This window comes from Trachemys scripta, chromosome 7 (genome assembly GCF_013100865.1).
Source record: "Trachemys scripta elegans isolate TJP31775 chromosome 7, CAS_Tse_1.0, whole genome shotgun sequence".
Classification (NCBI taxonomy): domain Eukaryota; kingdom Metazoa; phylum Chordata; order Testudines; family Emydidae; genus Trachemys; species Trachemys scripta.
This window is the reverse complement of record NC_048304.1, coordinates 42,566,325-42,579,896: the sequence shown is the minus strand read 5'-3', so window position 1 is coordinate 42,579,896 and position 13,572 is coordinate 42,566,325. Positions and strand designations below refer to the sequence as shown.

The following is a 13,572-nucleotide window of genomic DNA, read 5'->3' as shown; positions in this document are numbered from 1 at the left end:
ATTTATGTTCACTTGCCTAAAATTAATAAGGTAATAAGACATGCTGTACAATACAGTATTTAGCACTTATATTTTTTTCTTTAAAGGAGAGTCAAATCTATAATTGAGATTGGCAAATTCTTTATAGTCAAACCCTCTCCTTGAAAAAGTTTGGAACCAAAAAAATGTTTGTAGCGCCACTTAACAGTGACCAAAGTCATAAGCATTATGCATCAACCCTTCTCCCTGTCAACAAAAGCAGCCTCTTCTACACATCAGCACAGATTTCAGAAAAATAGGAAATAATTAGTAATTAAAACAGTCAAGGAAATATTAGACTATATAGACAGGAATTTCATTCATTCAGAAAAATACCTGAGATGGAATATTTTTATAACTGAAATTTATCATTATTTTCTTCCATTTCATACTTTGACCAGATATGCATTCTGTGTATATAACATTAAAACTTATACGTGCCCAAGATTATCCATTTAATCTATATTTAGACTGCTAAATAAGTAGCCTGTTTTTCAGCAGTGCTGAGGAGCTATGAACACCCTTTAACCTCAAAGGGAGGAGTGGGTGCTGGCTGCAAAGCGTAAATAAAGTCACTTACCCAAACACCTATATATGGATTTAGGTGTGTAATCTTGGAACCAGAGTCTGAACATTTTGACCATATTTATATTAGTTGAGACTGTATCGCTACTTTAGGACTGGCACTGAAGATGGGAAATTCAAAACTGAAGCTTAAGTGGTGAAACAACAGTATGTAAAAAGGAACCTGAATTTCCAAAGTGTTCCTCCCCCCGCATATCCCTCCCTCTAGGTACAGATGCACTGTAGAGTCGACCTGCAGTAAATTTGTTTTTCAGGAACACTTTAGGGGCTATTAATGGATCCACAAGCCTTCTTGCCTACCTGTCTACCTCCTCTTTGCACATAGAAGCAAATGTAAAACATTCTGTTACTCCATTGACAGCAAGAAGCAGGACATATAAAGAATAGCAGCGCAGGAGACTGGGACCTAAAAAATAGTAAAACAATAAATGAACCAATATTCCTATAATGAAGGCTCATGTATATACTTCTCTTATCTACTGGTACTCAAAGATCAATCCTTCAAATGTTTTCAAGGATGATTTTACCATTACAGCTACTTTTAAATTCAAATTCAATCTGTAATCTAAATTACACAGGCATGTTCCTATCAATACCACTATAAGACAATGAGTAGACTAAACAAAAAGCCAAGGACACCACTTGTAGCTCAGATCTTTTTTTCCCCATAGCCAAAAGGATATTTTAATAGTTGAGATTTCTTTAATAAAGACGAAAGCTTGTTAAATCCAGCATTGTCTATTGTAGAGGACTTGGGGAATAAGTCTGAGGTCAATCCTCAAGAGCTGGAAGCAAGTGAGAATATATATATACTCCAGCCAGGATATACTGTCATAAGAAACAGATAGCAACTGTGCTACACTGGGAGTTACATTAATATTTTTAATGGGACATAGGTATTTATAAATGAGTTAAAAATTCTACACTAGTTTTGGAAATTGGTTTAATGCCTTTTAAAAGATTCTCGTGTGAACTCGTAAAGGTGAGAAAATTACAAAATGGCAGCTAACATTTCAGTTTGTTCAGGTAGCAAAAAATTAATACTGACAAATGAACTCGTCTCCCAAAAACGGACTTAATTGATCAGGGTTATGACACTGTGCACTCTCCCTCTGTCTCAGTTCTGAGGAGTAATTTCCTGAGCAGCCACAGTACAGCACATCTCTTTGAGGTGAAGAGAAAGTCTTCAACTCTATGAAGATGCACATAAAGACAATCAAAGTCATGCTACAAGCACGCAAGAAAAAAGGGAAATGAAATAATTTAAAACAACTAATGGATACTGAAGGAAAATCAGGGTAGATACAAATACCAGTGTGTCACATTTAGGAATTCACTTTCGTAGGACCCAATCCTGTGAATATACTTGAGAGTGACTTAATGCACATGAGTAGTCCTCCTGAAGCGAAGAGGCTAATACCTTAAGTACAGTTAATGTTTGATAGATTGGGCCCACAGTGAGTAACACCCTTTTTCATTTCCCCTTAACTGACGCTAAATGTAAAGCAAATGATGCTAGCAAGGGGATAGAAAATGCTCTCTTGATAAAGAGGGCTAACTGCTGCTATTCTGTAACAACCACCCACTTTCAGAATTTTCATTTTCCTGAAATTAATAAAAATCTAAGCGGATTAGTAATAAAATATGTACTCAGAACAGATGTATTGACAACTGATGCAAGTCATGTTTCTTTATTGCTAAAAATTCTTCATAAAAACCAATGTGGGCTTCCAGACATGCATCTTAATCTGTCAAGAGCCCAAAGTTCTTGAGGAACAGGTGATAATATTTAAGTGCTTATATTTATTGCTCATTCCTTTTTGACTGCATTTTGCACCATACTATCAAATTTCAGATTAAGGGACAACAGAAGCAACAGCAATTGTTACAAGCCTGTGTCTGACCAACCTCCTTAAAGATAAAAGTAACAAGGGTCTTCATGGAGCTACAATGTCTCTCAAATTAATTATCTTGAAACTGAATAAGGTAATTGCAACTTTCTCCCTGTTATTCAATTAACGGTATTAAAAAGACAACGTTTCACACTATAAAGCTCCTATATATTCCATGTAATAAATTGTGTTGTAAGGTTTTCCATTTTCCTTGTAATTTTTCAGTATTAAAGACATAAGTGTTTGTCAGTCAGAATATTAATATCTCATTGTGCACTGTCAGTGTCTCCATATTGAAGTGAAATGTCTCAGGATGGCTAGCCCTTTAATTGGAATTGCACCCAGCCTCAACTGACAGATCAGCTACCTCCCAACTGAGAGAGATCAGCTAGGGATCTCAGTTGGGAAGAGACCTGCCAGGAGTGGGGAGGCTCTGGCAGTAAACCCATGGGTAGTGTGGGGGAAGGAAAGTTACAGGAAGCAGGTTGGCACCTATATCAGGCCCCGGGGGGTGACTCTCAAACAATAGTGGCCAATAGATTGCTAACATGTAGGGAATCCATAGGCCCCTGCAGCAGATCCCAGATTAGGGGCAGGGACAATTGATGTGTTGATTTTCTGTTAGGTAGAAGACAGCTAGGAGAAAAAGGACTTGTACCAGTCTCTAGGAGTAGTGTCAATTCGTCCAAGGCTAGGAAGAGAGGCCAACAGCCTATAGAAATTAATTTTCCAGTTGTATGTTTTACCCTTTAACATGTAAAGCTGCACTGACTGTGTTAAACCACTAAAGGATCAATTTTATACCCAAATCACCCCCAGTGATTACTACTGAGACAGTGATTACTGTTTTGAATAATCTAACTGCTTTGAATAATACTTATGATTGCCACAGACCTGCATCATAATTTTATAGATTTACAAATAATGGTATGCTCGATACAGAAGCAGTTTTCAAACAAATGTTTTCGCTAGTCTTAAAAAAAATAAAAATTAAAAAAAATGCCACACACACGACAAACGCACCCCTCTTTGTATTGTTAACAACTCTGGCATTTTTATCACGAGTCTCATAATACTTAGCGTTTTCCTCAACCGTTGGCTCCTGGAATCATGTAATTAAGCAAGCATCTCAGCTTTTCATGTTTAAAAATAAGTAAGTTTGTAGCCCTCATGATTACAAAGAAAGGTTTAAGAACATGACCCTAAAGATTCAGAAGCTTGAAAACCAATAAAAAGAACCCACAATATATTTTTTATTGGGACTGGAGAGGACTGACTTATGATTATTGATCTCTTGGGGTTGGTAATACTGCATTATGGAATAACCAAACACACACTATCTTTTAAAGTAACTTTCAACAATTGGAAATCTTGAAAAAAATTATGTGATCACTAATTAAACTCTCCAGCAGATTAAAACTGAAGATAACTACACCTCTACCCCGATATAACGCGACCCGATATAACACGAATTCAGATATAACGCGGTAAAGCAGCGCTCCAGGGGGGCGGGGCTGCGCACTCCGGCGGATCAAAGCAAGTTCAATATAACACGGTTTCACCTATAACGCAGTAGGATTTTTTGGCTCCCGAGGACAGCGTTTTATATCAGGGTAGAGGTGTACTTATATATAAAGAGCTTGAATACTAAAAACCAAATTCTGGACTCAAATAGATAAACTAACCTACAGGCCTTCCTGGGAGCTGGATATACATGCACAAGGGAGGATTTTGGCTCTAAATACCTGTCAAACGTGATTTGAAATGAAGGAGATCAAACCCCACAACAATAGGTTATAATGGAAATCTACAGCTGCACTGATGAACTGCACACCCACAAAATTGTATATAAAATGCATCTGTAACACCATTCTTGTAAAGATATTATGAATATACCAGTTAATTGCTACATAAGTCTGAAAATGCAACATATGGAACGCCGCCCCCCGCCCAAAAGGATTACCCTGCAAAAAGAATAAAATAGAACCCTACAAATTATTAGCTTCAAATGTGTCTAGAGCCAAATGTAATTAGACCATTGCTTAGAAGCATTGTGTATCTTCCATAACAGTTCTCAACAGCTACCTGGCAAGTTGGTTCCCCAGTGCCATTAAATTCTGAAATTAGATGTGCATAACTGAACAAATGGATGCAGCGGATTATCCAAAGTGAGGTCAGTGCAGGATACTGTAGACTGCAATACAGAAACTCCGTGGGATTTTAAGTACTTCAGTGTCTCATGCACAAGCAGACAGAAGTACTTTTCTACTTATCAGATAATTTTGCTCGACTGACAACATGTGTGATTTGTAAAATAACTCAATAAATCGCATCTTCTGTTCAGAAAGATTTCTAAAACTGGCAAAAAGTGATTAGTTACCTGATCCTGAACTGAGCATTGAACCTCCATAAATATCCAGAGCCAGTTGAGAATAGGCGTAGCCAAAAACTGTAATGCTCAGGCCTACCAGAAGCACGAGTTTTAACAGTGACTCCAACACTGCTGCAGCCATTGCAATATCATCCTGGGAAAAGAATTTCATGATCTACATGAATCAGAAGCTACAGAATTCTGCAGTTTATTTTGATGGACATTTTCACAAAGAATTACTTTTAAAAAAAAAAAAAATGCACTTTCAATCTTAACATACCGGTCATTTACCTAGCGTTTTATATGTTCAAAGCTCTGTACACTACACTATGCCTCACTGAAATAGTGGTAAACTGAGAAGGGCAAAGTATTTTCCTAAGGCCACAGTGATTGAGTGGCAGAGGCAGGATTTTTACTGCTGTGCAGGAAGACAGCATTTGCATACCAGAACAGTCTGTTAACTCTAGTGTCCCTTCCGTAGCATCGGCCTATACTAGATAGGTGACAGAAATGTGAAAATTTATAAGGCACTTGGCCAATTATACAATATGAACATGAGAAAATATACATTTGTTACCCCATGCACCAATCAAATAATGCCCTGAAGCAAGAGATTTTATTAACCCTGTTTTATCATGTGTACCAACAAGTACTACTGAAAATAAAATATCTAATTATATTATTTGTAAACTCCAGAGGCTGAACTTTATGTTTTATGAAGTATTCCTTACATAGACTTGCATCTATAATTCACTTCCCTTGTTCTATTGTTATTTACCACCGTGAAAAAGCAGTACAAGGCAGTTTTTACTATGCACTTCATAATCTCAAATAGCTCAGTTACAGTCTCATTTGATTAGTCTCTTTTCAAAGCTGGGGGGAAAAAAAACACTATTTTTTTAAGCGTAGTAAGTGGAAATACGACTATATAGAATTCCATATATTTTCAAAGCACTGCACAAAGTAACTAGGAGCGTTACTGTCAGTTAACCTAGAATAAGACAACCTGAATGGTGTGTACGCGCAAGTGAGTAGAGTGAGGTTTATGTAAAACTATTTCGCAGTGTATTAACATTGAAGCTAACATTCTGGGAAATACCATACTATAGAGTTTTGTTCCCTTCATTCATTTTTACTTAGGGATGTAAGAGTGGCCATTCTGGGCCAGACCAATGGTCCATCTATCCCAGTATCCAATCTTCCCATAATGGCCAGTGCCAGATGCTTAAAAGGGAATGAACATAGCAGGGCTATAACTGAATGATCCATCCCCTTTCATCCAGTGCCAGCTTCTGAAACACCTAGAGCATGGGGTTGGCATTCCTGACCATAATAGCCATCGATGGACCTGTGCGGATGTCTGTGTTCTTACTTCTACAGTCTTTGAGGAACACATTTTTGCAATGACTTTCCCACCCTTTCCCTTCCCCTAAATATTAAAAGGAAAAACTTACTCCCTTTAGGAACTAGTAGATTTTTATGATTAGTTCTTTACTTATTTTAAAGCACAGTTCTATAGCAGATGTTTACTAATTTAGAATTACACTCAACCTACTTGTTTCTGTAGCTTTACATCCGTCCCTCTTTCCAGCACCTTAGCAAAGAAAATGTAAAAACTCTCCTCTATTGGCAAAAAGATAAATCTAGCCACCAGAGAACCAAGGTTATTCACTATGTCATACACACCTTAAACAAAACAAAAACAAAGAAATCATATATTAAATTTTATAAAATATTTTATTTTCAGCTTCCTAGTTCTAGATCTTAAAAAGTTACGTGCACACAAACTCCTTTTGAGCTGGCATTTCTGGTGAATGGTCATAAATAAAACAGCACTTTGTCTCACAATATATAGAAGAAGACTTTTAAAAGAAGCAGGATTCCTATCCATAAGGATTTTGGACCTAAACATATTGATAACAGTAAGCCGCTGGAATTACAAATCTCATTTTTGGACAGAAAGACAAGTTTGAGTGAAACTTAATTTATGTGCAAATATGTAATGCCCCTCAAATTATATTAACATTAGCAGGGGATGACTGTAGGAAAAACTCATTGAGATACGATCAGTAGACACCGTAGAACAAATGTTGTTTCACTGAACGGGTACAAGATCAGGACTTCAATAACTCAAAAAAAGGGGAATAGCCATCTTCAAATGCAAGGTCCTTTTTTGTTTTCATTCAAATGGAAGAATTTTATATAAGCTACCAGAATGACACTCTACAGCACTCTAACAATTCTACCCCCAATAAGAAGTTGACTAGGGTCCAATCTTGCAAAAACTACTGTTCATTACTACAGTGTGACTACTCACAGAGTATTAAGTACATACATAACTCTTTTCAGGATCATGACCTATGAATGAAATAATGGTCCTAGTTAGTTTCCCAACCCTAGGAAAAATACAGTGTTACACTAATGCAATAGTGTGGATTTTTTTTTTTTTTTTTTTTTTTTTTTAATTTCAGTTGCTGGTGCCTCGGAATACCAAGCAGAAAAAAAATCAAATGCAATAAATGCACATATTCAAAGAGAGAAGTGAAGGCAGCAGAAGCCTCAAAAGGAGGCAAAGACAGTTTAACAAAAGTGCTAAGTAAGATGCACTTTAAAATGTACAATGTTCTTGCCTTCTCAATTACTATGGGGAAAATTTTCATCAAGAGAAACATAAAATTAAAGCCTTTGATCATAACTACCAACATCTTCTGTCTACACCTTGCACTTCCCCATCATTTCAGTACAAAGTCATTAAGACTTTGAGATCATCTCTGAAGTTTCAAAATACCATTTCAATGTGGTGTCTTAATTTCAAAGTTTATGTAAAAGCAAAAGCCAAGTAACTTTGTTACCACTTGGTAATATATCATGCTTACCCTGGTCTCCAAAATTTAGCACATTCAAAAAAGTCATCACGTATCTTTCACCTGTAAATTCAAAACAAAGAAATTAACAATTAACAATGAATGTTAGTACCCATATCCTTTTCCAGTTTTTATTCGTCTACTTCTAGCAAGCAATGTTGTGAGGAAGCCAAAAGAAAAGGTAAAAAAAATCTACTAATTACACCATAGGCCTGGCATGAATTGAAGTCAATGGGAATTGAAGGTGCAAGCAGCTCTGAAAGTCAGGCCCAAAGTATTGAGTTGGACAGCTAGAAACAGAAACAACAAAAACTGTGGACACTTTAAAAACATTTTGTCCTCACTGATCAATAAAGACGCCTAACTGTTCTTGAATTAAATCCATCCTGTTTAAACACATCCCAGAAATCAACAGCAATGCAATTAATATAAAACTTTCAGAACAGTTCCAAAATGGATCAAACATGACCCAGCTTTCTCAAGCTCCAGATTAACCATAAAATAGAATAATTAGTATGCATCACCAGCATCTGTGAATTCCAGCCATCCATTAATCTTTTAAAATTTACTTCCTCTTCTCTGTGCAGGAGATGCTAAGACATATTATTGTATACAAAGGAGACTTTAAATAGGAAAAAGGCAAGGAAATGAGGAATAAAGAGTGACCTAAACTGGGACAATGTAAATGATGTTCCAGACTTGCTCAATATTTAAATTTCTACTGCAACAGAAAACCCTAAAGATATGTCTACACTGCAATGTAAACCCAGGGTTCAAACTCAGGCTCAAGCCTAACCCCCCTTTCATCCACACGCAAATCATGCTAAAACTAGAGCTCAGACTCAGGGCCCCAAGACCCCACAGGGTGGAAGGTCCAAGCTTAAGTCAAGCCAGGACCCAGGCTTCAAGCCCCATTGCTTTGCACTGTAGACACAGCCAAAATGGACTTGTGCTCTGGGAGTCTGCCAAAAGTATCCCACAATCCCATAGGCTGACTTTCTTTGTACTCTAGACAGTCAAGTTTATCCTTACTGCACTAGGAACAAAGGGAGAAAGAAGCCACATGTTCGGAGGGCACTAGGAAATCTGGGATATGCATAGTTGGACTTGGGCCAGTATAATGCAGCGTTTGTTAACCTAAGGTTTGAGCATCTACACGAATATGTAAGCCCCAGGTTAACAAACCCAGGGTCTGCTAATTTGACTTCTACTAACACTGGGCTTACATTGTGGCATACACATCCTCAAATCTCATACAGATACTTAATTTGTGAACACTATTAAGATGCAACATTTAAGAGTGTGTGAGAAAACAATCCTTAAATCGATTCTGTTCCATACAAGCCAATCTTCATGATTTGTTGAGTTTATTTTCTTACATAAAGCATCTTTTGTGTGTTTGTTTTTAAAAAAGACAAAATGTGGAGTGGGCAAATATCAACTACAACTAATGGCCAAACTCACGTTCATTAATGTTAGAACAAATCTGAAAAAGTCCCCAGGGCCAAAAGGCTCATATGCTAAACCAGTATGGCACAGAGGCTCTACCGCAGTGGAGTGCTCATGCTTTACTATAACATACATTAAATAAAAATAAATAAATAAATAAATAAAAAACCTAAAAATGTACTATGACATATCGGGGCACAATCCAAGCTAGCGGGGGGGGCCATGTCACCCCTGTCCTGCAACCACGGAATCCGTGACTTCCAGCGACCTCTGTGCTGCTGGCAGCAGGAGACCCCACAGCAGCCCATCCTCCATGGGCAGCAGAGGACCCTCTTGCAGCTGCAGGTGGTGGGACTCCCCGCAACTGCCCAGCCGCTGCCATCAGCAGCAACCCCAGAGCTGCCCAGCCACCGCTGCTATCAGGGGTCCCCCCTGCAGCTTCCTGCCGCTGGCAGCAGTGGAACCCCGGAACTGATCAGGGGCCGCAGGTGGGGGGTGGAGAGAGGGCACACAGCTTCCATCCGGCGGCGGCAGAGGGACTCCAGGGCTGCTCGGCACCCAGGGGCAGGGGGCCCCATCCTCAGGGCTCCCCAGCCTCCGTCACTGTCAGGGGGCTCCCCACAGCTCCTCTGCCACTGCAGGCAGCAAGGAAATTTGCGCGCGCGCGCACATACACACACACACAACACCCCCCACAGCGCCCAATCCTGCAGGGCAGCAAGGGGACCCCTCCCAGCCACTGGGCAATGGAATCCTTGCAGCTCCCAATTGCTGCAGCGGGGAGGGGGCAGGGTGCTGGACCCTCCTCCCTCCCCATTTTGTCAGAGATTTTTTAGTAAAAGTCAGGGACAGCTAACGGTTTCTGTGATTTTTTGTTTATTGCCCATGACTTTTACTAAAAATATCCATGACAAAAATTGTAGCCTTACTTACTATGCCTTGCTGTAGTAGCTCCCACCTGAGCCACTCAGCCGTCCAGCAAACAAGCTACACACTGAGTGTCTGTGCATATCTGCAGTCTGCCAGCTACACCCTGGCTCTCACCAGCCTTGGTTATACTGAAGGGTGACTCTAACACGCCCCCCGTCCCAGATCTTCCCCCAGAAAGGACTGTCCTGCATTGCCCCACCCTCTCCTGAACAGTACAAATATATTTAATCTATTATTCCTTTAAAGAAATAATGTGCCATCTTATTACCTTAAATAGTTACCCAAGCCCTCCAACTTAAACACACTGGATTAGATTAAACAGTAAAACAATTTTATTAACTACAAAGAAGTAATGAGGCATAAAAGTCAGAAATGGTTACAAGAAGATAAAATACTTACTTGCTTCTATTTAAGAAACTAACCTAGCTGCAAAGCAAAACTTTCTAACCACATGCTTTCAACAAGATTACTGACCAAACTCTTCAGGTCAGGACCACCACTACCACCACACCCCTCACCTTCCAGAGTCCAACAACTGTTTTCTTTTGTCTTTTTAGGTGTGGTGCCAGAGAGACATGGAGAGAGAGGAAGGTGTCTTGGAGCTTCTGCCCCTTCTTTTATAGTCCTATTCCTCCTCTGAGAAGCATTTCCAGATAGGAACAAGGTGACACTGAAGAAGAGTAACTCCATGCTTTTTTGCTAAGATGCAGATTTTTGTCCTTCCTCGCCAAGGCCACTTAGCAGGTAACGGCTCATCAGCCTTGTTGACACCCGACTGAGGCATCAGCTTCCCTTTGTCTCTGAGGAACTGTTTTAGCCACTCCCCAAAGTTATTTGGGAACATACTTCAGTCATGATGTCAGCTTATGTTCATAACTTCACATATAATGTTGCTATATGCATTTTGCCATATTATTGATCAGCAAATTATGCATTTTAAATAATACCTCATAAGGCATACCTTGCAGAAACATTATCACAATAGTGTAGGGTGTATATAGGGATGCATACGTACAGAGATATATTCAGTCACACTTACCCTTGCAAATTTCATGCAGTCAAAAGTGTTCTGCCCAGCTCTACTGGAAAAGCACAGAAAATAAGGCTGGGCCACCAATATGCTGATAACTCCTTTCCTATTGCGGGTGTCAGTATCACAACCACACTACTACTAGTCTTTTGTGATTCTTTTCAACCAAATGTTATCTGTGGTTTCTTGCTATTGAATTGACAGCCAAACAAGCAATACCAAGGTCTTTCCAACCATGGACAGGCATGAAGAGGGCACATAATACTCACCTTCTGTCAACATCTGTTTCAAGAAAGATTGTTTAAAGAAGCTCCAAGTCAACCTAGCCTCTTTCCAGTCAACCACAGTCTGCAAGAAAGAAATACGTACTGTGTTTTAACCATTGGAGTTGATTTTGAGAATTAAAATTGCAAGATAATTTGTGAATACATTGCTCTTATCATCAAGGCCAACTCCATCTACTCTAACCCCCTGTACTAACCAGGAAAACCGTCTCTATTATTGCAACTAATGACGAACGTAAAATATTCTTGAATACAAGCACAGACTTATCACTACAAGGTGACAGACTAAGATCAGTCTCCACTGCATTGCACCCTACAGAAACAAAAAGAACAAGAATAGCTGAAAGTTTCTACCAGGAAGCAGGGCTGGTTCTGGCTTTTTGGCTGCCCCAAGCATTAAAAAAAAAAAAAAAAAAAAAAAACGGGCGGGGCGGAGNGAGTCTCTGCTGAGAGAGTCTCTGCCAGTTGGGGGGGGGGGGGCGGGGGAAGAGAGCAGGCGGGGGAGAGAGAGAGAGAAGGGGGCGGCCAGGGCTACAGCAGGGGCGCTACCACGCAGCCCCTCCTGCTGTGCCGCCTCCTGCCACGAGGGCTCCGCTCTGGTGGGCGGGGAGGGAAGGAAGAGGACTGCCCTGCAGGGCACTCTGGTTCTCCGCGCCACCACCCCCTACAGGGCGGCCGGAGCGGAACAAGAACAAAAAAAAAAAAAAAAAAAGCGGCCGTGCCGCCCTAGGATTGGGCGGAATGCCACCTCCAACAATCTGCCGCCCCAAGCACCAGCTTGCTCAGCTGGTGCCTGGAGCCGGCCCTGCCAGGAAGCATTGCGCAGCAATGGATGGGACCAGGGAGAAGTATATTGCAGCTGATTCCTTGATATGCAGTAAGATTTCTGTTATCACTTAGTCTGCTAAGCCTCTACCATGAGGCCAGCTGAAACATTAGGAAGGATCAGTTTTCTTTCCATCTCAAGTTCAGTTATTGAGTGTTGTTCTTGAATTGTATGCCAACCCTGAGTAGACTGAGTAAGTTGGGGTGGGCAAACTTTTTGGCCCAAGGGACACATCTGGAAATAGAAATTATATGGCGGGCCATGAATGGTCACAAAATTGGGGTTGGGGTATGGGAGGAGGTGAGAGCTCTGGTTGAGGGTGCGAGCTAGGGCAGGGAGTGGGCTGGGAGGGGGCTCCAGGCTGGGGCAGGGAGTGGGGTGCTGGGCGGTGATTGAGTATGGGGGTATGGGCTCTGGGGTGAGGCTGGGGATGAGGAGTTTGGAGTGTAGGAGGGTGCTCTGGGCTGGGACCAAAGGGTTCGGGGGGAGGAATCAGGGCTGGGGCAGGCGTGCAGGCTCCAGATGGGGATGAGGGGTTTGGGGTGCAGGAGGGTGCTCCAGGGTGGGATCGAGGGGTTTGGAGGGTAGGAGGGGGATCAGGGCTGGGGCAGGGGGATGAGGCGTGGGGAGAGGCTCAGGCGTGCAGGCTCCAGGCAGCGCTTACCTCAAGAGGCTCCTGGAAGCAGCGGCATGTCCCTTCTCCAGCTCCTACATGGAGGCGCAGCCAGGCGGCTCTGCACGCTGCCCCGCCCGCAGGCACCACCCCTGCAGCTCCCATTGGAGCACCGGAGGGGGGCCATGCCACAGCTTCTGGGAGCCGCTTAGAGCGACCCCTGACCTTGCTCCTGGCTGGAGCATCAGAGCAGGGCAAGCCCCAGACCCCACTCCCCAGCAGGAGCTCGAGGGCCAGCTTAAGACAGCTGGCAGGCCGAATCCGGCCCACAGGCTGTAGTTTGTCCACCCCTGGAGTAAGTTGTTCTCAATAAAGTTCTATCTTGGATACAACTGGGAAAGGCTGAAAGAAGGGAGAACACAGTGCTCCTGTAGAAGCATTAATAAGCATGGAGAAAGCAATCTGATGATCATGCTTCCCATATTTAGGAGAAGGAGAGAATAAGGTCTACATCTAATTGGAACTGCATGCAAGTGCTCCAAGCCCTAGGAAGCAAACTATTAATATTTAAATGTCTCTCTAATTAAGAAGGGGGTGCCTAGTGCAGTAATTGTGAACAATGAAAGGTTTAATATACTGAGATTTGTGGCCAAATCATCCCTGATTAACTAAATCACAGCCAAAGGGCAAGTTGGAACAAAGATTCCCAC

The 13,572-nt window shown here is 41.4% G+C and overlaps 1 protein-coding gene across 4 annotated transcripts in view; it reads right to left on the bottom strand.

Annotated features, from left to right (window-relative positions):
• The window catches only part of RFT1 (RFT1 homolog), a 36,926-nt gene that overhangs the window by 8,595 nt on the left and 14,759 nt on the right, over nucleotides 1-13,572 (bottom strand). For all 4 annotated transcript variants that reach the window (XM_034775928.1, XM_034775925.1, XM_034775927.1 and 1 more), the window contains 5 exons: nucleotides 11,409-11,487; nucleotides 7,743-7,793; nucleotides 6,422-6,552; nucleotides 4,876-5,020; nucleotides 904-1,009 (listed from right to left, as the gene is read on the bottom strand). In XM_034775928.1, coding sequence (XP_034631819.1) covers nucleotides 904-1,009; nucleotides 4,876-5,020; nucleotides 6,422-6,552; nucleotides 7,743-7,793; nucleotides 11,409-11,487 — 512 coding nt within the window. The remainder of the gene's footprint in view (nucleotides 1-903; nucleotides 1,010-4,875; nucleotides 5,021-6,421; nucleotides 6,553-7,742; nucleotides 7,794-11,408; nucleotides 11,488-13,572) is intronic.